Here is a 20,607-nt window from a genome sequence, read left to right as displayed (position 1 = left end):
ATATTACATGTGTCTCCTCAGACTGGTGACTTTGTTCGTAATATGCCTCTGTTCACCCAGAGGAAATGGGTATCCAGCAGGATGAGATAGTAATGAATGTCAGTTTTCAAGCGCCTTGTATACTCCCCAGGAAGCCAATAATAATATTTACTGGCGTCTTCTGTCCGCGCTTATCCGGGTCGGAATAGGTCAGCAGCTTTGCTTATCGTTGGAGGTGACGAAATGGAATCATTAGTCAATAAGCCAGACTGGGTCACTTGGTTGTCAGCGTGTTGTCGTACACTGACTGAATGAGTCGGTGCGCATAACATCAACCACTGGTTTGCCTGACCCACACTGGATTGTGTACAGGTTGCCGTGATCACCTGGGTAAAAGCTTGCTAAGGCATGAAGCAGCACCCAACCACACACTCTTGCGCTTTCTGTAGAGTGATCTTGATCAAAACACTGAAGCTACCACTGAACAAAACACTTCATTCCAAACTTTTCAACTTATTCAAGGCGGGAATCCCCTCCCAAAACAAACAGATAGACAGACAGGCAGACAAACAAACGAAAAGCATGTTTTACCTTACCTGACGCTACACACTAGCGTCAGATAAGTATAAAAAACATTGCATTTAATCAGAAATGCTCATTGTTTTCAAACTTTGGGCTATACAAAAACACGGGCATTATCAGACAACCTAAGACTGCGCAATCAAAAGAAGTATATCCCATTTGGAATGTTCTTGGAAAACCATTCTGCTCTTGAATATTTTGGAATGCATATTTATATTAATATAGCTACATAACTATCTTCAGAAGTTTAGGATAATTTGTCAAAAATGAAATCAAATGCCAGCTGATGTTTAATGAGAAAATACTATGTGAAATGCTGCACTTCATTATAATTGATAACATCTATGTAAAACATTGTGGAAACAAATTGTGATCCCCTTCTTGCTGATATGTTTCATTATGCGGAATTTCTGCTCGGACTTGCAAAGGTACTTACAAGGTAATCTGGCCAAGAGGTACAACTGAGGTTTCAGATATATTGATAATCTGTTTTCGTTCAATAACTATCAAATAGCCAATTCCCTTCCACTGATTTACCCACCTGAACTAGAATTAAGTATACCCGTGAAACCGTCTGATCTATTTCACAGTTAGGTCTGTGCATAACGATTCAGAGTCACAAAAACTCTCCACACGACTGTATGATACAACTCATTGTTCGGGTTGTTCAAGGGGAACGGTGGCCCGGACGTCTAAGGCAGCAATTCGTAGTCCTGAGATGTGTCCCTTAGCCACGATAACGTTTCTAACATCATACTCATGCTCGTGTTTGTTTGCTTGTATCGTATTCTTTATTCAGCAATATTCCAGCTATACTACGGCGGTTGGTAAATACGATGTTGCTTGTCATCATGAGCATCGATCTACGCAATTGGGATTCGATGACATGCATCAACAAAGTCTGCGAACCTGACCACACGATAACGTTAGTCGCCTAATACGACAAGAATGGTTCTGGGCAGGATCTTCACGGGGCCGTGCTCGTGATTTTCACCACAATGGTCACGTCTAAGACTTCCTCCCATCTCAAGCTAATATGCCCTTGATATACTGATGAAAGTGACGTTAAACCAAACTCACGTACTTACTTTCAAAGCTTCCAGTGTATTGATAAGGCATACCATGCTCACTTGCTGAAGAACGCATCTTTCGTGCATGATGTTCTTATTGTATATACTGTTTCATAGTCTAGTAGGAATGCGTAGACCATGTTTTTATTTAAAATTATAAATGTTTTCAAATGTTTATTAAGTCCTTGAAATGAGGCCACATAACATTGTCGCACACACATTACAGTAAAGATGGGTGCTTATGACAGAGGCTACATACTTAGGTAATGTAGGTTAGATTGTTTCAGAATCATGTGAATGATGGTCCTATGTAGGACCCCTCCGTTCCAGTGTAGCCTAGCTACTATTCTTGACCTCTCCCTCATCTCTCATATCTACCTTCATGTAAGATGGTGTCACATGTAACGTATGTAGGTGCTCGAACAGCTTTTTTTTGCGTCCTGTCGACAACAATAAACTTTCCAGATAAACTTTCCAGATACCCCCTATCTTTACTTACGTCAGTTGACGTCGTGGTGTGAATACAAAATATACTTGAGATATAGATTTGACATGATAGGGCAGGACATGATGCTCCTTTTCGCGAGCATCTGATGTCATCACTGATTTTCAGTGATCCATTCATTTTATTTTCACCGTTATTTTGCCTTTGAGATTTCCTTTGATGGAGCCTATGAACTCTGCTGTTGGTAGAGATTTCTTAATATGGAAAGGGTCATTTTCACAAGGAAAGTGAAACGATTATGTAACGCCATTATTGTTTCTATATCGTCTTCACGTATAAGTACGTAGCCTGAAACGTTAATAAACATAAAATCTGAATATTTGGAAATTTACATAGTGAACGCAGGGTGGTTATAACTTGATTAGATATTTACTCCTGATAATGTGTGAACCATATTTGTTAACAACAGTTTGAACAAACGAAGTTTTACTTCAGAGCAATGTATGTTGATACACACACTTGTCATGTATGTAACATGGTGTCAGTTTGTAAATTTAGATTCCTTTGTGTCATTTGAGCTAATTTTTATTGAAGTGGTAGCTGCGACCGCTTTGCGCTTCTGTTGCACTAGTGCATAAATCTCTACGCCTGTGTACATAGTCATAGCCAAGGCTAACAAAGCCAGCACACAAATAAGTTTTGTCTTCAAACACAGAAAGTTGCTCAGTACTAATATAAGGGTGAATCCGATGGCTTTCCATGTGTGGAAGTTGGCAAAGGCTGGTCCGGTCTTTTCCGGGAACAGCATGGCTATCAGAGCTGAAGAAAATCAAAACAAGGTCCAATTTGATATGGCGTTAAGTCCGATGTGACGTCAAGGATACATGACGTCGTGTTTCCGACTTTGCCCTGCGTAATTGTACTTTCCTCTGGGTAAGTTTTATTGTAATGGCGACTAGGTCACCAGTATCCTGATAGTTATGAGATTTTATCAATAAATGAGTGAGTATGGCTTTACACCGCTTTTAGCAATATTCCAGCAATATCACGGCGGGGGACACCATAAATGGGATCACACATTGTACCCATGTCGGGAATCGAACCCGGTTCTCGGCGTGACGAGCGAACGCTTTAACCACTAGGCTACCCGACCGCCCCTTTTATCAATAAGAGAAACTGAACAGGATAACGAAGTAAATGAATGTAAAAGGTTCTTACAGTTGGATTGTGTTTGCCATATTCCTTCCCCAATAGCCCATACAATGGGGATGACGAAGATGTACTTGGTGTCGTCGCTTGTCGGCGTCCACAGATACAGCGTTACAAACATCCCGCCGTGTAAAACAGCAGCAGTGAAGAAGAGAATGTAACGTCCAATGTACTTCGCAATGCGACTGAATAGGCAGGCACAGGACGCAGTGGTTGCCCCGTACGTTGTCATGACGAAACCAACCATTTGTATTCCGATAGGACAGCTGACATAGGACTGCAACAGAACGTATGATGACTGTTGATACATTCCATGCTATTAAATACTAAATGGCTATTGCATACATACTTCTTATTGCATACACACTGCGTCATGTATTCATACTGTCTATTGCATTAATATTTCCTATTGTATTTATTCTGCCTGTTGCATACATATTGCGTGTTGCATAAATACTGCTCCTAGCATCGATACTGCCTATTGCATTAATATTTCCTATTGTATTCATTCTCCCTGTTGCATACATATTGTCTTGTTGCATAAATACTGCTCCTAGCATCGATACTGCGTATTGCATTAATATTGCCTATTCTGCCTGTTGCATACATATTGCTTAATGCATACATACTGCCTATTATATATATGTTGCCTATTGCACACTTACTGTTTATTGAATATATACTGCACATTGCATATTGCATACCATTTTGTACCTTCTGTTGAATACAAATATACTGAATGTTGCATGCTTACCGCTTATTGTATATAAACTGACTGTTGCATATAAGCCGCATATTGCATATATTGCCTATTCCACACATGCTGCTTATTGCACATGTACTGTCTTTTGCATTCATTCTGGCTGAGTCATATATACTACCTATAGAATACATATTACCCGTTGCATACATACTGATTTACACAGAAAGGAACAGTGCATAAACTCATGCCAACAGTATTGATAGGTTTTCTAAATTTTGTGTGAAAGCGATTTGTAATCCAGCAACACACATCGGGAGAAACCAAAAATTGACTTGTCACTGAAGTGAAATATTAAGTGTTAACTTCACTGCATTGAAAATATCACTTTGAAAATATCAGTTCTTGCTCAACAATGTCCAATCTCATTATGATACAATGGCTAAAGAACAATTAACCTACCCTTGTGTAGTCTGACCATAATATGGCTTGTTCCACCGATTGGAACATTATGAAAGGGACCAGGAATATCATCTTGCTGGTGAATAACGTCACGAAGAAGGAACGCAGAGACTGCTTCAAACTGGTATTGCTGTTCCACCCACTTGTCGGTAAAGGTGGTAAGAAGATAATCGTGATGATCAAAGCAATAATATCACATCCAAGATAGATGCCAAGAAGAATGTACACCAGACTCATCTCTGGAGAGGCTATGTCTGTTCCGTTTGATGCCCCAGGACAATAGTCAGACCCACAAACAGGTTCTCCTGTGACATTGCTGTAAGTTCCTGATTGTAGGATCAGTGACGAGACAAGGTTGCCTGGAATCTGGGTGGTTTCAAATATGGTGAAGAACAATCCATTCAATTTACAGAGGACATCGTAAGGGACTGCTCCTGTAGACTTGGCAAGCGAGTAGGAACAGACTGAAATGTAAACACTCTGACTCGTCCACAGAAAACCTGAGATGGCTCCGAGAAGAACTGAAGAAGGAATGAGGGTGGAAAATGCCGGATAGAAGTTCGAGCTTGTGTACAAAAGGTGGATCACCCAAGACAGGATTATTGTCATTTTGATTCCCATGAACCGGATTACAGCCGGTGCCATAATTCCAGAAAATATAATGCATGCATACAGAACGTTCAAAGAAATGATTCCAAGATCTTCCGCTTCATTGAGACTGCTTTGTAGGTTCTGAATGGCCGTGTAAGCAGAATAGGCCACAAAGAAAGAAGCTGCAAGCACAACGCTACTTCTTGTTTCCTTCCCTTCAAAGGAATATGTCTTGGGTTCCTCTTCTTTCTTCATTTTAAGACAGTTGGATGGTGATTCAATAGGAATTTCAATTTCAAAATCCAAATGTGTTTAGTACAGCATTACTCGATAGTTATGAAGGATAAACTGCGGTTTCCTTAAGAAAAATCTGAAAACCTGCTAGAACTATATCAACAATAAACCATACATCGCCATTTGGATGAACTGTTCTGTTGGTGAATTGTGTCGAAAAGTGACAAGTTCACCAGTAAAGAAGTATGAAGGAATGTGGATAGTCACGGACGTTGCTAAGCATGCCAGTGACGAAGCAATTACAGCAGAAGGAACTCTTGCATCCAAGTGCATTCTCTTATCTGAATCACTATAAATACTTTAATCTGTGTGACCTCCATGACTATGCACGTTAAAGTAGACTTCTAGTACATGTTTTGATAGCTATGTCTGAATATTCTCACAAACACCAAAGCAATTGACGGTCATTTCCCCATCGCAGATTGACATATCGCACCCACTTTTTAATGAAATTGCTCGGCAATTGCGTTTATATGTGTTGCCCATATGCATCAAACGGGATGCATGAACAACCCTAAAATAGCGTCGTCCAATTTACGATTTCATCAAGATGCGAGTGTTTGTACGAATCTCCAGAAATGACTTTAAGATAGAACAATGTTTATCGTGAAATTAACCATGACTATTTCTTCATTGTTCTTTGCGATTTATCACGTGGCTTTCTTATATTTATATGTACAACTAAATCATCGTATCTTTAGTGTGAAACGGGATCATGTTGACAGGTGTGGACAGGTGTATGTTACAACACAGCAGTTATGGTCTAATTTGATGACCGCTTCCTCCGACTTCACTTTTTCCCCACTTAGAAATATATATGTAAATATATGACGTCAACGCCAGAGATTAACTAACCTAGATTATCCGACGAAACAGATTCCATTGGGCGTAAAATACAAAATTGGAGATGAAAATTATATGAATGGATCACTGAAAATCAGTTATGAAATCAGTGATGGCAACCAAAATCGTTCATATGCTGGGATAGTCACGAAAGGTTTAGTTTTTCAAATCTCCTGGAACAACTCATTTTAATAAATCTGATTTAAATCTGATTGTGGTGCATGATTATGTTTCCTTTAATGTTGTTATTCCTCACAAAAAATACTGACAATTTACAAAAACCAACACTATCTTTGTGTGTATGACCCTTTTGTCATTGCAAAGAATCTCCTCATCCCTTTACCGCACAGTAACCTTCATTTGGGTTACTTGGGCGCATACAGTTCAGTTTGTTGCTCCATCATTGGAGAGTTGCAGCTTGCTTTGATAACAAAATTATCCTTAAAATAACCATATATAAATAGTAGATATGAAACATCAAAGACAGAAAATAACCAGTCTCGATTATCTGCTGAAACAGATTCCATTAGACATAAAACGCAGAAGAGCTGCGAAAATTGTACCAATTGCTGGAAATTAGTGATAACACCCGGTATTCGAGAAAAGGGTAATCATGTCCTGACGGTTATTGTTGAATAAAAAATGTTGTTAATGTTGTCTATTGTGAGATTTGTATCATTTTCAGTTTGATGCAGATCACTTCAGTGTATGAGATCTCCGCTCTCTTATGGCAAATGTATATAACAACGTCACCAAATCAATCAAACACACATGTACCGTTTATGTCCTTGTGCTGAACTCCCGTAACCTTTTCGCACATCATTTGCTACGTTTTTTTGAGCCTTGCGCGGATACCATGCCAAGGGACAGCCCCTTCAACAACTTGCCGGCCAAAGTAAGGATCGGCCGCGGGTTGTCAATATGTGAGCTCACTATGTACATGTAACACCGAAAAAACCAATGGCGTGAATGACTGTTCATGGTATCATACATTTGTTTGGTACCAGGTATCAACACTATTTGATTGTGATTCATAAACACATGCTAATGGTCTAGTCTCATCCGTACAAAAGACTCTGCTTTAAGCAGAGATTTCTTATGATTATTGATAGCACATTCGGGGCAATCCAATAATTGTGTACTTACTCATTCGCCGTGGTGGACACTTTTAATGCTTCGGGTGCAAGTGCGTTAATCAGAAATCTCTGTTGGAAAATAAACAGCTACATGATCTGTTTTAATTGAGTTGTCGGGGATTCTTAACGCTGTATCGACTTAACTGGACTTAACTCATATATTCGCTAACACCAAAGACTTCGTGTAATATTGTGTCATGGTAGAACACCTGGTATTTACACTGATTTTCAATGATCATTCATAACATATTACGCCCAATGGAATCTGCTTTTTGGAAATCTGAGACTGGTTTTGCTCTGGCGCTGACGTTGAAATATTTTCCTTTTAAGAACTATGTTGCATATGTCCATGTATATTTGAAGGTACTGAATTACATTTGGGTCAGTTGACTGGGATGAGCAGATTCTGAGATAGCATCTAGGCGGTCACTTTTAACATAGAATGTCTATGAAGATCGACAGTTTAATAGAAACTTGTTTGAAAATCCTTGAAAGCGCAAGCAGCATAACGGCGCCTGTTATACTGTTATAGTATGGTCTCATTTCAGTTACGTGAGATTGGACACACTAACTGCCAGAAGAGGATATCCAAAGGAGGATGCCTGAGTGAATATTTCGGTCTTGTCCGTACACATAACTTACCCAAAAGCGACAAAAAGACTTTCCATATACATAGCTAATCTCTGTTTTGAGCAGGGTCGATTATACGATTCCGACTACATCATGTGTTTATGAATCACTATCAAATAGTTATAATACCAGGTGTTCGCGAAAAGGTGAGCGTATCCTGTCCCAATGGTGGCACCCGTCACAAACACATTCAAAGCAAGTCAATTGTTCAGCTGAATAAAACATACGGGAACATATACGGGAGCTATACATATGGTATAGCTCAAAATATGGAATTGCTTCAGACATCATTTTGTCATTGATGAATCATTTTCAAAGCTTTACTAACCCTGATCAAATATATTTGAGCAAGAGTCGTATGACGCGCTTTAAAATAATATTTTTTAACTATAAAACTTCAACTTCAAAGACTAACCAGTTTCGATCATCCGCCCAAACTGATTCAGTATATAATTGTTATATAAAAAGGACTAGTGCAGTCTGTGATGACACAGGGTGTTCGAGGAAAAGACATCATGCCCTACCATGTCAAAACGATATCATCGGTCGTAAGTAGAATACGATTGATCATAAATTTGCCCAAAGTAATTTTTGTCATTCGTGCGTCAAATAGTAATTTGTGTGTGTGTGTGTGTGTGTGTGTGTGTGTGTGTGTGTGTGTGTGTGTGTGTGTGTGTGTGTGTGTGTGTGTGTGTGTGTGTGTGCTGGCATTGTGTTACCTTGCATCCAATGTTGGAATACTGTGATATATAATTTATTTTAAATTATTGTAATTTTCAATTTCATATGGATTCCTATTCAGAAAGATATTTGCCTTGAATATTGCATTCTTGATCAAATCGCTTTTTAGCTGGAAGCGTATTACTCTCTTTGAAATCTTGGTAGAAAGAGTAAACATGACACCGTTTAATCATACAAAGTGAATTTAAATACATTGTACTGATATGAAAGCAAAAGAAGTGTTAGACGAAATTTGAGAACCGATTTGGGGCAATTTGTACTGGATTAACTGAAATAACTTGAGTATTAAACTATAGTTCAAATGTAATACAATTTTCTACAATATATATCCGCCGATTCCATTGGTCGTAAAAGGCAAAATAGCGATGAAAATCATATGAATGGATCACTTAAAATCTGTGATGGCACCAGTTGTTCTCGAGAAGGGTAAGCATGTCCTGCCCTACCCTGTCAAAACGAAATCATAGGTATAGTGTTCATTCACACCAATACGTCCGTCCTAAATAATAGTGCCCAACCTAAATAACTACGAGTTATCACACTGACTCTCAATATTAATGGTCTGCCAATGAGGGTGTCCGATGTCAGCAGTAAGTCATTTCTTTCTGAGTGAGGTGATTTATAAGTGTTCGGAAGTAATAATAGAATGGTCTTTCATTCTGCTGCGCTTGGAACACTTGTTAATTCCCGGGTCAAATTCAAACTTTCCAAAGGAAATAGAGGAAAACCCATCTCATTGTCGACATGCATTATTGTTCCAGGGCAACAACAACAGCAAGCACAGCGGACTATATCCGCTCCATCCTGTGCGTCCTTATATAATTGCTGGGGACAACTATATAGAGGCAGTAATCATATCTGTATGGATTCTTTGCTCCAAATATTATATTTCTTTCAGTGTTATATATCCGTAATCATATATATTCATAGATAAAAGTACGATTCAGAGCATCAATTAATTTGAGACAAATGTACTTGAATTGAATGAAATACTAATGTACATTCTATGTTTGGCGATTTTACATGATAATAGTAGACCTGTTTGGAAGCCTATTTCGCAGTGTGTTAGTGAGTGAACGAACGCTGTTCAACGCTGAAGTCAGTAATAATCCTGCCATATTATGCGGCCTGTAAATAATCGAACCAGGAAAACCAGTGACTGAAAGCATGAGCAACGGTCGTGTCGGACCACACGATCCTCTTGAGTCTGCAAGAACAACAAGCATGGAATACTTGGGACCAGGTTTGCCCCGGTATTTTAGTTGCCATGGAAACACATTCATCGGTCTGACATATACTCTGAGTAAAATAATATGCTGTCAATATGCAAAAGGAACACAAAAGGTGATATGTACACAATATTTATTTTTACATAGCATAAAAGAACAAAAATATGTTGATATAAAGCATATATATGAAATTATATATATATGTATAAATATAAAAATGAGGTAAATGTTCACTCGGTGTACATGAAATATATAATAAAATAATAAAGTCCACGTTAGTCCATTTTCTTCTTTATATCAGTTTCAGACATAGTAGTTTCGCTGTCTCACGACAGCTCTTCAGTGTAACTGACAATGACATATAATATGACGTCATACTTATGATGACGTCATAAATTACAACTGCACAACTGCGCATTCTGTTCGGCAATAACATTATTTATCAATTTACTTTTATGGATCTTTGGTAGTCCGTAGAAATTAGCCGTCTGCGGGTCACAGTTTATTAAGTAGTCTTTTTCTTTAGGGTGTAGATCTCCAGAGAAGTCTTCAATATGTTTTTTTAATCTTCTTAATTACAGCTTTTTCAGTATTATCTGTTTCAATGTAAAATTCCTTGTCTTGCAATAATTCATACATTTTTGATTCATGATATCCCGAGTCCATTATTACGACTGCGCCGCCTTTATCTGCTTCCTTAATAACAATCGCTTTGTCATTTTAAAGAACACGAGAATGTATTAATAGATTTGTCATTTCAATCGTAAATTGAACAAAAATCTGGTGTTCCCCTGCCGTGATATTGCTGGAATATTGCTAAAAGCGGCGTAAAACCATACTCACTCACTCACTCCTTAGACAAGCGTTAAAAGTATGTCTCTGATCATCCAGCCGGATATGAGACCCGGTAGAATGAAATGGTAAAGTGACGGGTAACCTTCTAGCGCCTTACATTATCAGATAACCTACGAGTGCTCAACAAACGGAGATATTTCCCATTTGGAAATATTCTGGAAAAGCCATAAGGCAAATGGACGTTCTTGAATGAAGGTTCAAATCCTTGTTTGGCATGTTCAGGGAACTCACAGTAGAGGCACAGTCTCCAGAGTCACCGCAATTCGCCGTGCAGAGTTGCATCCCTTTGGCATAATTACGTTTCCAGATTTATCAGCTTCATACCCATGCTCGTGGGTTTTATCACAGTTGTAAACGACTAAGACTTCCTCCAGCTGACACGCCCGTCATATAACTGATATACTGATCAATGCGGTGTTAAACCAAACCCACCCACGCATGATCTGTCAAAGCTTCCAGTGAACAGATATGGCCTACCATGCTCATATGTTTCAAGAACGCATCTTCGCGCATGGAACTGTTTTTGTATGTACCCTTTCAAAAGTGAGTGAGTGAGTTATGTTTAATGCCGCTTTTAACAGTATTACGTCTCTGTGAAACATGTGATGTCTCAGAAGATGAGCATCATTATGCACTATCTTGTATAAAATACAACCAAGAAAGAGAATCACAAATTATTCTCAATCATGATAATCATGATAACACTCTGTTAAAAGGAACAATTCTTGATAATTTTAACAACACTTATCCAGAAACAATTTCCAAGATCTGTTATCATGTCTACAATTATATACAAATTCCTTTCTTCATTGAATGTTACGCAATACATTTTTCATCTAAAACATCTTTGTAGTATGATGTTACTGTTGTATACAGGGGCACGGTTGACCCAATCGCCTAAGGCCTGCAGTTCGCTTTGCAGAGTTGTGTCCCAGAAACCTATGGCAGAGTGTTCGAATCCCGGTTTGCCCCGACTATTCCCGTGCTCGTGGGTTTCACCAAAGTGGTGAACGTCTAAGACCTGCATCACTTCAGGCATTCCCCCCACACCAAGCTGACACGCCGTGATATAAGTGGAAAACTATTCAAAGCGGCCTTAAACCCAACTCACTCACTCACTACTCTTGTTTACGGTTCCGTTTGGTAAACTGGGTTTGTGTTATTACTTCCGGTTTAGTATGTCTAGAAGAATGTTACTATGTTCAACCCAAACATCGTGAATATATCATGCAACCGTTTTATTTATTTTAGGAAATAATTCCAAACTACAGACCAAGCTGTTGACTGTGTATCCAGAAGCATACATGTACATACATGTATACGGGTGTATAATCTCTGCCGGAGGTTAAACAAAACTGTCAAAACATAAACAATGCAGAACCGTATACCGCCGCATGAAACGGTATTACAATACACACAGTGAACTACTAAAAACAATACTGTGCTCAACTATGCACAGCAAGCACACTACATGTGATTATGAAGGCAACTAATTACACTTTTTTCATATCAAACACGTTGTTTTACATGTGTTGATTATTGAACAAAGTCATACTTTATAGAAGCCTTGTATTTAACCGTGTTGAGCAATAAGTTGCAATAGCAGCGTGAAGGGAGACAGATTGAGTGCGCGGTACATGTTTAACCTGAATTCCGCCCTGGAACCTTTCTTGCTGGCTGCCTGAATAACGTAGCAAAGGCAGTGCGCAACTGAGCTATTCGGTAAGGGAGATAATCACTCACTCTCAGTGATACAGCTTGAATAAGATACGATGTACATTATTGCAAAGTGTGATAAAACTCTATACTATAGCTACTCCTATAGCTAAAGGAGATATCGCCCAATGCGCAAATTATCTTACGAAATAGAGACCTGATATATTTCCCTTAAATTATTTTAGCTCTTTTAAAAACACAATGAACAAATTGCATGGATTATCTACACTCCGAAACAAAACTAGGTCTTAGAATGTGACAGCGATTGTTTAAAACGTGTCCAAATTAAGTCACTCTCATTTCATTTTAAAAACGCTAAATGTTTCAGAGAAACCAAAATGGCGCTAGCCATCAGACAAACACCTGATAAAGAAGGTTAGTAGAGCAAGATTGACCCAGAAACACTGCGACCATGTAAATGATGCTCCGTGTGAGAACTCACCTACCAGTGTAGCTAAGCTACTGGTCCGGACTTTCTTCTACATCTCTCCTATCTAGTAACATGTACGTAGTTGTCACATTAAACTTTCCTAGGTGACTGTACAGCAATATATGTTGTCTCCTGGCGCCACCAATAATCTTTCCAGATACCCTATATCTTTACAGAAAGTGTACACAAACATCATGCCACATGTTTCGTTACGATAGAACAAGTGAGAAACGCTCTGCGCACTATTTCAAGAGGCTAACGATGCACGTTGATTGAAGCGCGCATAACATTTTAACCAAGGCCTGGCGTATCAGGCACAGTGAGTCAATATCATAAATTATACTTCACATACGACAGTTGACGTCGTTGCGTGAATAAAAAGTGATGATAAGGTTTTGACATGAGAGTCAGAAACACTGACCCTTTTCGCAAACACCTTATTTTCAGTGATACTTATCTTTTTTTTGAACTGCTATTTTGCCGCCCAATGAAATGTATTTCGACGGGATAACAGAGACTTGTCATTCCCTGACGTTGATGGTTTATATTTAAGAAATGGTCTTCGAAAATTCAAAGCGTTTCATACGACTCTTGCTCGAAAGTTCTTTGTTTTTGGCTACATCATTCAAGGCCTCAGTAAAGCTTTGAAAGCGTTTTATAGCAGACATGTGGAGTACATTTCCAATTTTGGCTTGTACCTTAGGTTCCAGTTTTTTTGTATTTGAACAATTGACAAATCCGTTCACACCCGAAGTAGCATCACTATTTGATAGTGATTCATAAACGCATGCTCATGATATGGTCGGAATCGTTCAATGGACTCAGTGGAGATTTTTTTATAATGAAGGGAAGGGTTCAAAATGAGACCGGAAGTGAAGTGGATACATGCTCTATATTTAAAGGCAAATACAACAAGTATGACATTCATACATAGTTTTTATCAAACCGTCCATATTGTCTTGTTGTTAGGTAGCCAACATGACAACCAAAAACAGGAATACACATAAAACATGAATATTTGGAAATTGACATTCTGAAAATAGGATGGGGAAAGCTAGATTGGACAATGCTAAAAATGAACCTTCAGCGGATTGCTTACCAGAACGATAGCTCCCCAATATCATTCGTGATATTATATTCGTCTTACCTGAATACCCAGAAATCACAGATACGGTTTTGTGAACCACATTGGTTGACAACGATTTGAACAAACGAAGAGAAGCAAACAATGTTGAAACTACACACCTTGTCAAATGTGTATTCTAGCACATGGTGTTAGTTTGTGAACGTAGATTTTTTTATGCCATTTGAGGTAATTTCTACTGAAGTGGTAGCTGTGACCTCCGTGCGCTTCTGTTGCACTCGTGCATAAATCTCTACGCCTGTGTACATAGTCATAGCCAAGGCTAACAAAGCCAGCACACAAATAAGTTTTGTCTTCAAACACAGAAAGTTACTGAGTGCAAATGTGAGCGTGAATCCGATGGCTTTCCATGTGTGGAAGTTGGCAAAGGCTGGCTCCTTCTTCTCCGGGAACAGCATGGCTATCAGAGCTGAAGAAAATCAAAACATGAGTATAAGCTAACAGCGCTAATAACAGTATTTTAACGACATTTTTTCCGAGATGACGTCATGCCGTCAATGGATGCCGGTCGTTTAAATGAATGCCCTTGTTCTGTTTCTGACTATACTCTGCGGACCCTGTTCTTTCCCTTGGGTCAGTTTTACTTTGGTGAAATTTACTTTCATGGGCATGGTGCTGACAAACAAAGAACTTTATAATGGCGAGTCCGAGATTACACCCCACGTCCATACGTTTCTAATAGGCTTGAGGGCACAAATGTGCACAGCGAATTGTGCCCTGATAATTATGAGATTTTATCATTCGAAAAAGCGTTAACAAGATAAAGAGACTAATGCCTGGTTCTTACAGTTGGATTGTGTTTCCCATATTCCTTCCCCGATGGCCCATACAATGGGGATTACGAAGATGTACTTGGTGTCGTCGCTTGTCGGCGTCCACAGATACAGCGTTATAAACACCCCAGCGTGTAAGACAGCAGCAGTGAAGAAGAGAATGTAACGTCCAATGTACTTCGCAATGCGACTGAACACGAAGGCACAGGAAGCAGTGGTTGCCCCGTACGTTGCCATGATGAAACCAACCATGTGTATTCCGATAGGACAGCTGACATAGGACTGCAACAGACCGTACGATGACTATTGATACATCCCATGCTATTAAATACCAACTGGCTATTGCATACATACTTCTTATTGCATACATACTGCTTCATGTATTAAAACTCTCTATTGCATAAATAATGTCCATTGTATTCATTCTACCTGTTACAAACATATCGCTTATTGTATTAATACTGCATAAGTATCACATTTTAAGTTCATTCTGCCTATTGCATACATACTACTTACTGCATACATACTGTCTATTGCATATTTTAAGTCCATTCTGCCTATTGCATACATACTACTTACTGCATACATACTGTCTATTGCATATTTTAAGTCCATTCTGCCTATTGCATACATACTACTTACTGCATACATACTGTCTATTGCATATTACTGTCTGTTGCATACCTATTGTTTTTATACAGAGGGAAACTGCAGACTCTCATATCAACAGTATTGTTTTTACATTTTAAGTTGGGGCGGTGGGGAAGCCTCGTGGTTACAGAGACCGGACGCTGTGCTGAAGACCCGGGTTTGATTCCCTACATGGGTACAATGTGTGAAGCCTATTTCTGCTTGAATATTGCTAAAGCATCGTAAAACCATACTCTCTCTCATTCACTCACTCACTTAAGTGAGCAAGTGTGTTGGTACGCCATCTTCAGCATTAGTTCAGCAACACATGACGGGAGACACCAAGAATTGGCTTGTCACAATTTACCAATGTAAGGAATTGAACCAGGACCTTCGGCGAGACGAATCGACGTTTTAACCACAAGACTAATGCCATCGTAATTTGTGATACACAAATCACAGGTGTGGGCGAGTGTATCTTGGTACATATAGCAACACAGATACGTAGACTTCTTGATGAACAGTTAATGTCAACTGAGGGACAATCTTACCGCTTCCATCGACACCATCTTTTCTCCATTTGCGAAACACACAGCATAATATACAGAAACCAGACACGTTCATGCGATTAATAGATATTACATTTCCATAATGTCTTGCAAATATCATCACGATACAATGGCTAAAGAACAAATAACCTACCCTTGTGTAGTCTGACCATAATATGGCTTGTTCCACTGCCTGGAACATCATGAAAGGAACCAGGAAGATCATCTTGCTGGTGAATAACGTCACGAAGAAGGAAATGAGAGATTGCTTCAAGCTCACATTGCTGCTCCAGTCGCTTTTCGGTAAAGGTGGTAAGAAGACAATCGTGATGATCAAAGCAATAACACCACATCCAAGATAGATGCCAAGAAGAATGTACACCAGACTCATCTCTGGAGTGGCTATGTCTGTTCCGTTGGATACCCCAGGACAATAGTCAGACCCACAAACAGCTTTTCCTGTGACATTGCTGTAGGTTCCTGATCGTAGGATTAGTGACGACACAAGGTTGCCTGGAATCTGGGTGGTTTCAAAAACGGTGAAGAACAATCCATTCAATTTACTGAGGACATCGTAGGGGGCTGCTCCTGTAGACTTGGCAAGAGAGTAGGAACAGACTGAAATGTAAATACTCTGACTCGTCCACAGAAAACCAGAGATGGCCCCGAGGAGAATTGAAGAAGGTATGAGGGTGGAAAATGCCGGATAGAAGTTCGAGCTTGTGTACAGAAGGTGGATCACCCAAGACAGGATTAAAGACAATTTAATTCCCATGAACCGGATTACAGCCGGAGCCATAATTCCAGAAAATATAATGCATGCATACAGAACGCTCAGAGAAATGATTCCAAGATCTTCCGCTTCATTGAGACTGCTTTGTAGGTTCTGAATAGCCATGTAAGCAGCAAACGCCGAAAAGAAAGCAGCTGCAAGCACAGCGCTACTTTTTGTTTCCTTCCCTTCAAAGGCATACGTCTTCGATTCCTCTTCGTTCTTCATTTTGAGATAGTTTTGTCAATAAACTATACCAATGCCAGGTGGGTGGAGATTCAATAAGAATCTAAACTGACTTCAATTTCAAAGTGCAAATGTGTCCATTACAGCATTACTCGAGGAGTGTGAAGGCGAAACTGCGGTTCCCTTAAAAAATCAACTCAGGAGCCTTGTGCATGAAACGTCTTAGGTGGCAGTGGGCGGATCTACGATTTCGGAAAAGTTCATTTTGTTCCCATGGGGTTGTTAAGTTTAGAACTAAGACCCGCCAGTATTATATCAGCATAATAAACAATAGACATGAATCCTGGCAACCCCCCTAGGAATGAGCTGCTCTGATAGTGTGATTTATTGAAAAGGCAAAGGTCAAACATATGTTTACCAGTATTAAGGAATGTGGATGTTGACGGACGTTTCTAAGCATGGCCATGACTAAGCAACAATGACTAAGGGGATCTTGCATCTAACCGCTGGGTACACAATAACACCATTCTCTTATCTGAATCCCTTTAAATACTGTGATCACTATGTGAATACTATGTTTTGACCTCAATGATTAGGCATGTGAAAGGAGGCTTCAGGTAAACGTTTTGGTAGCTATTCATCTTACTTTCGGATGTACATGTTTAACCCTTCTTCCTGTTGTTGACCAGATTGATCAGATGCCCTCAGTTGGGATTCCAGATTAGAATAGCAGATATATAACGTCAGCGACGGAGAACAGTCATCTTGATTCCAGTGGGTGTAAAAGGCCAAAAATATTGGGGCGGTTAAGGCTGGATTTTAGTCAAAATTGTGCACTTTGGGTTAAAAGCACCAAACTTGACACGCTTATACATTAAACCATTCCGAACATTTCTGGATATGGATCCATCTCAGCAGCGCCACCTGGTGGTAGAAAATCCAAGATGGCCGCCCAAATGTTTAAAATTTCTTACAATGTCAATTTATATTCAATTTATCATAATTATGTTGTCAATGTTAGTAAATTGAAACAACGTTGTATATAATTCAAATCTAATGTGCAGCGCCCACTGGTGGCGACAAAAATCCAACATGACTGCCAAAATGACTTAATCTTCAAATGTCAAATGTTTGTCAATAATATCAGTAACATTTGTTCATTGCAATCATTTCAATCGAATTTGGCTTCAAAACAATTCCAGGTAACGCTTTACTGAATGTATAAGCCTTTGGTACTAAAAATTATTCATTTGATGCAAGATCTGCCATAAACAGTCTGTACCTGCCTCTTTGAAAGCTCAAGTCAGTATGAAATTTGAAGGACCAAGTTAAAAAAACAATCCTCAAGCATCCTAAACTATCTCAGAACATCTTGTCTTCAAAGCGTGAAATCTCGGTGCACCAGCATATCATCACAAAGAAACCACTGAGACCGAAAAAAGCAAGTCCCAGTTTACTTGGTATTAAAAAAACCGCGATCTTGTTGGCACATTTCACACATGCTGTTCTTTTATACACATACCAGGAAAACCATTTCCAAACAGCCCAAGTATATACCAATGTACCCCCATCCTTGTTTTACAAGATGTGTGATTATGACTTGTGTCTCATTCAAGGACCTTTCACCCAAGACGTAGATAGTGCTAACACAATGCCTGACCATGAGTAAAACTGCTCATATCACACGAAGGAAGTACTGCGAAAACAAGACAAACTTATCCTCCAACAAATATTTCCGATATGCCAATATTTTAAAATGTTCTGTTGCTATGATACAGCATTCAATAAATTTTGTAAAAAGAAAAAAAAAGAGAATTGGACATTTAAATCCTGGTCAGATGCATTTGCTTGCCATGGATGAACCACTATACACAATTACTGAAACAATCCAGTGGAACAGTCCTTAATTAAATGATGAAGTTCCTTATTATGTTTGGTAGATTTGCATATTGAAATAGTTGCTTTCAGGATTGTCAGACACTTTCCCGAAGGAAGTGAAATGAAAACTGCAATCTGTGCTGCTGGGATTGCCTCAGGCAGATTTGCTGATTCCTTCATCATGTGTACCCACCTTGCTACAACATCACACATATGTGCAATATAAGGAAATATAAGCGAACACAGAAGATCCTCTCAAAAACTGTAGTGCACCGAAGTAAGCTGCTCAGCCCTTGTTTCACTACTGGCCTCTTGTTCTTGAACAAGAAATTTGCATATTGTGTCTGGTGGGTGCATTTCAAAAAGCAGATTTCCCAAAGTTTGCAGCATCACTTTTTATATTAATAGCTTGCATTTATGTGCCCCTTACAGTAGAGCACACGCACCGCTGTACCACGAATATTTTTCCAGTGGATTAGTGACACACAAAATAAACGGACATTCTCTGGTGTGGCACAAGGTGAGACACATGAACAATTCAATGGCCGTGTGAAAGGAGATGGCGGTGCAGTTGGATTGACTGAAACAGGCGAGAGTGTTCTTCCTGAGGCCCTAGGAATTCAAAGACATTTTCACGATTTAATGCCTTCACCAGTTCATATACTTAGGATACGTGTGAAGTATTTCCTGAAGTCACCAATGCTTCCCCATCATATGCAGATTCATTTGCAGTTTGTCGTTCTCACTGGTTTATTTGGAAGGTCAATGAAAGGCATCATCTCTGTTCATGAAGATCTCAGACAATTGACAACATTTCAACGTCCCAGAATCTTGAAGTCAGGGTTTGGGAGAGTACATGTATATAGATACCCAAGACCCAACACTTGGTCAGGCACAAAGAAATGTTATAAACTAACACTACACCTGTAAGAAGTCTTGCAAGCCTTTGTAAACTTAACACTGCCTGTCTTGAGTACAGTGCTATGTGATACGTTTGAGGACAGTGTTTACTGTAACTGAATTATAGAACTGTAAACACATACATTGAACCGATATTCCTGGTCATCCTTAAGTAGAAAAAAGGTTGATGTCATATATTCATGGCCATAATGTAAATAATATGTATACATACATTCCAGTTGTTAAGATATGAATCCATTCCCAGATGATTATGAGTGATTTTAGGGTGATCTAATATTAACTAGGTAGAATATTTCTGAGTAGACCATTTATAAAATAATATGCCGAGCCACCATACGATTTGATCATACACAATACATATGAATTGATAGAATTTGATTTATAAATGTTTCATTGTATCAAAACGTATGGACTTATCCTTAGTCCAAAGATATCTATATCTGTTGTAGAAATAGACAATTTCTGAAAACTAAAACATATTGGAGGCCATCTTGGATTTTCGTCATCACCAGGGGGCACTGCATACCAGATTTGAATTATATATAGCATTATTGAAATTGATCCTGAAAAAGTTACTTAAGATAAATTGTATGAACTGACCAGATAATTATGATAAGTCATGAGGGATTTCAACCATGTCGGCGGCCATCTTGGACTTTAATCACCACCAGAGGGTGCTACATACTAGGTTTGAATTATATACAGGATTGTTGTGATTGTATATATTGGCCAGATAACTATTAAATATTGAGTATAGATTGATATCATTTGAGATTTCAGTCATGCTGGTGGCCATCTTGGATTTTCAACCACCAGGGGGCGCTGCAAACTTTATTTGAATTA

The 20,607-nt window shown here is 39.0% G+C and overlaps 2 protein-coding genes across 2 annotated transcripts; both read right to left on the bottom strand.

Moving 5' to 3' along the window:
• Nucleotides 1-2,617: 2,617 nt before the first annotated feature.
• On the bottom strand, nucleotides 2,618-5,293 carry LOC139455462 (protein unc-93 homolog A-like). Its single transcript, XM_071237013.1, has 3 exons — nucleotides 4,448-5,293; nucleotides 3,295-3,562; nucleotides 2,618-2,895 (listed from the first exon to the last, which is right to left on the bottom strand). The coding sequence occupies exons 1-3, from the start codon at nucleotides 5,291-5,293 to the stop codon at nucleotides 2,618-2,620; spliced, it is 1,392 nt and encodes a 463-aa protein (XP_071093114.1).
• An 8,803-nt stretch (nucleotides 5,294-14,096) lies between these two features.
• Nucleotides 14,097-17,007, bottom strand: LOC139455461 (protein unc-93 homolog A-like). Its single transcript, XM_071237012.1, has 3 exons — nucleotides 16,162-17,007; nucleotides 14,844-15,111; nucleotides 14,097-14,465 (listed from the first exon to the last, which is right to left on the bottom strand). Exons 1-3 carry the CDS (start codon nucleotides 17,005-17,007, stop codon nucleotides 14,188-14,190), a joined length of 1,392 nt encoding a protein of 463 aa, XP_071093113.1. The 3' UTR covers nucleotides 14,097-14,187.
• Nucleotides 17,008-20,607: the final 3,600 nt, after the last annotated feature.

The sequence above is a fragment of the Haliotis cracherodii genome, unplaced genomic scaffold (genome assembly GCF_022045235.1).
Source record: "Haliotis cracherodii isolate W230 unplaced genomic scaffold, xgHalCrac1.p SCAF_11, whole genome shotgun sequence".
In the NCBI taxonomy this organism is placed as follows: domain Eukaryota; kingdom Metazoa; phylum Mollusca; class Gastropoda; order Lepetellida; family Haliotidae; genus Haliotis; species Haliotis cracherodii.
Note: the sequence above shows the minus strand (reverse complement) of the source record. Positions and strands in the feature narration are given on the sequence as shown.

What these genes read in the sequence shown, in the direction of transcription:
- LOC139455462 (XM_071237013.1), bottom strand. Translation starts at nt 5,293, where the DNA reads ATGAAGAAAGAAGAGGAACCCAAGACATATTCCTTTGAAGGGAAGGAA. An exon ending in TATGGTCAGACTACACAAGG is followed by an intron (nt 3,563 to 4,447) that starts GTAGGTTAATTG and finishes GTTCTGTTGCAG; the next exon opens with TCCTATGTCAGCTGTCCTAT. An exon ending in ATGGCAAACACAATCCAACT is followed by an intron (nt 2,896 to 3,294) that starts GTAAGAACCTTT and finishes GATTTTCTTCAG; the next exon opens with CTCTGATAGCCATGCTGTTC.
- LOC139455461 (XM_071237012.1), bottom strand. Translation starts at nt 17,007, where the DNA reads ATGAAGAACGAAGAGGAATCGAAGACGTATGCCTTTGAAGGGAAGGAA. An exon ending in TATGGTCAGACTACACAAGG is followed by an intron (nt 15,112 to 16,161) that starts GTAGGTTATTTG and finishes GGTCTGTTGCAG; the next exon opens with TCCTATGTCAGCTGTCCTAT. An exon ending in ATGGGAAACACAATCCAACT is followed by an intron (nt 14,466 to 14,843) that starts GTAAGAACCAGG and finishes GATTTTCTTCAG; the next exon opens with CTCTGATAGCCATGCTGTTC.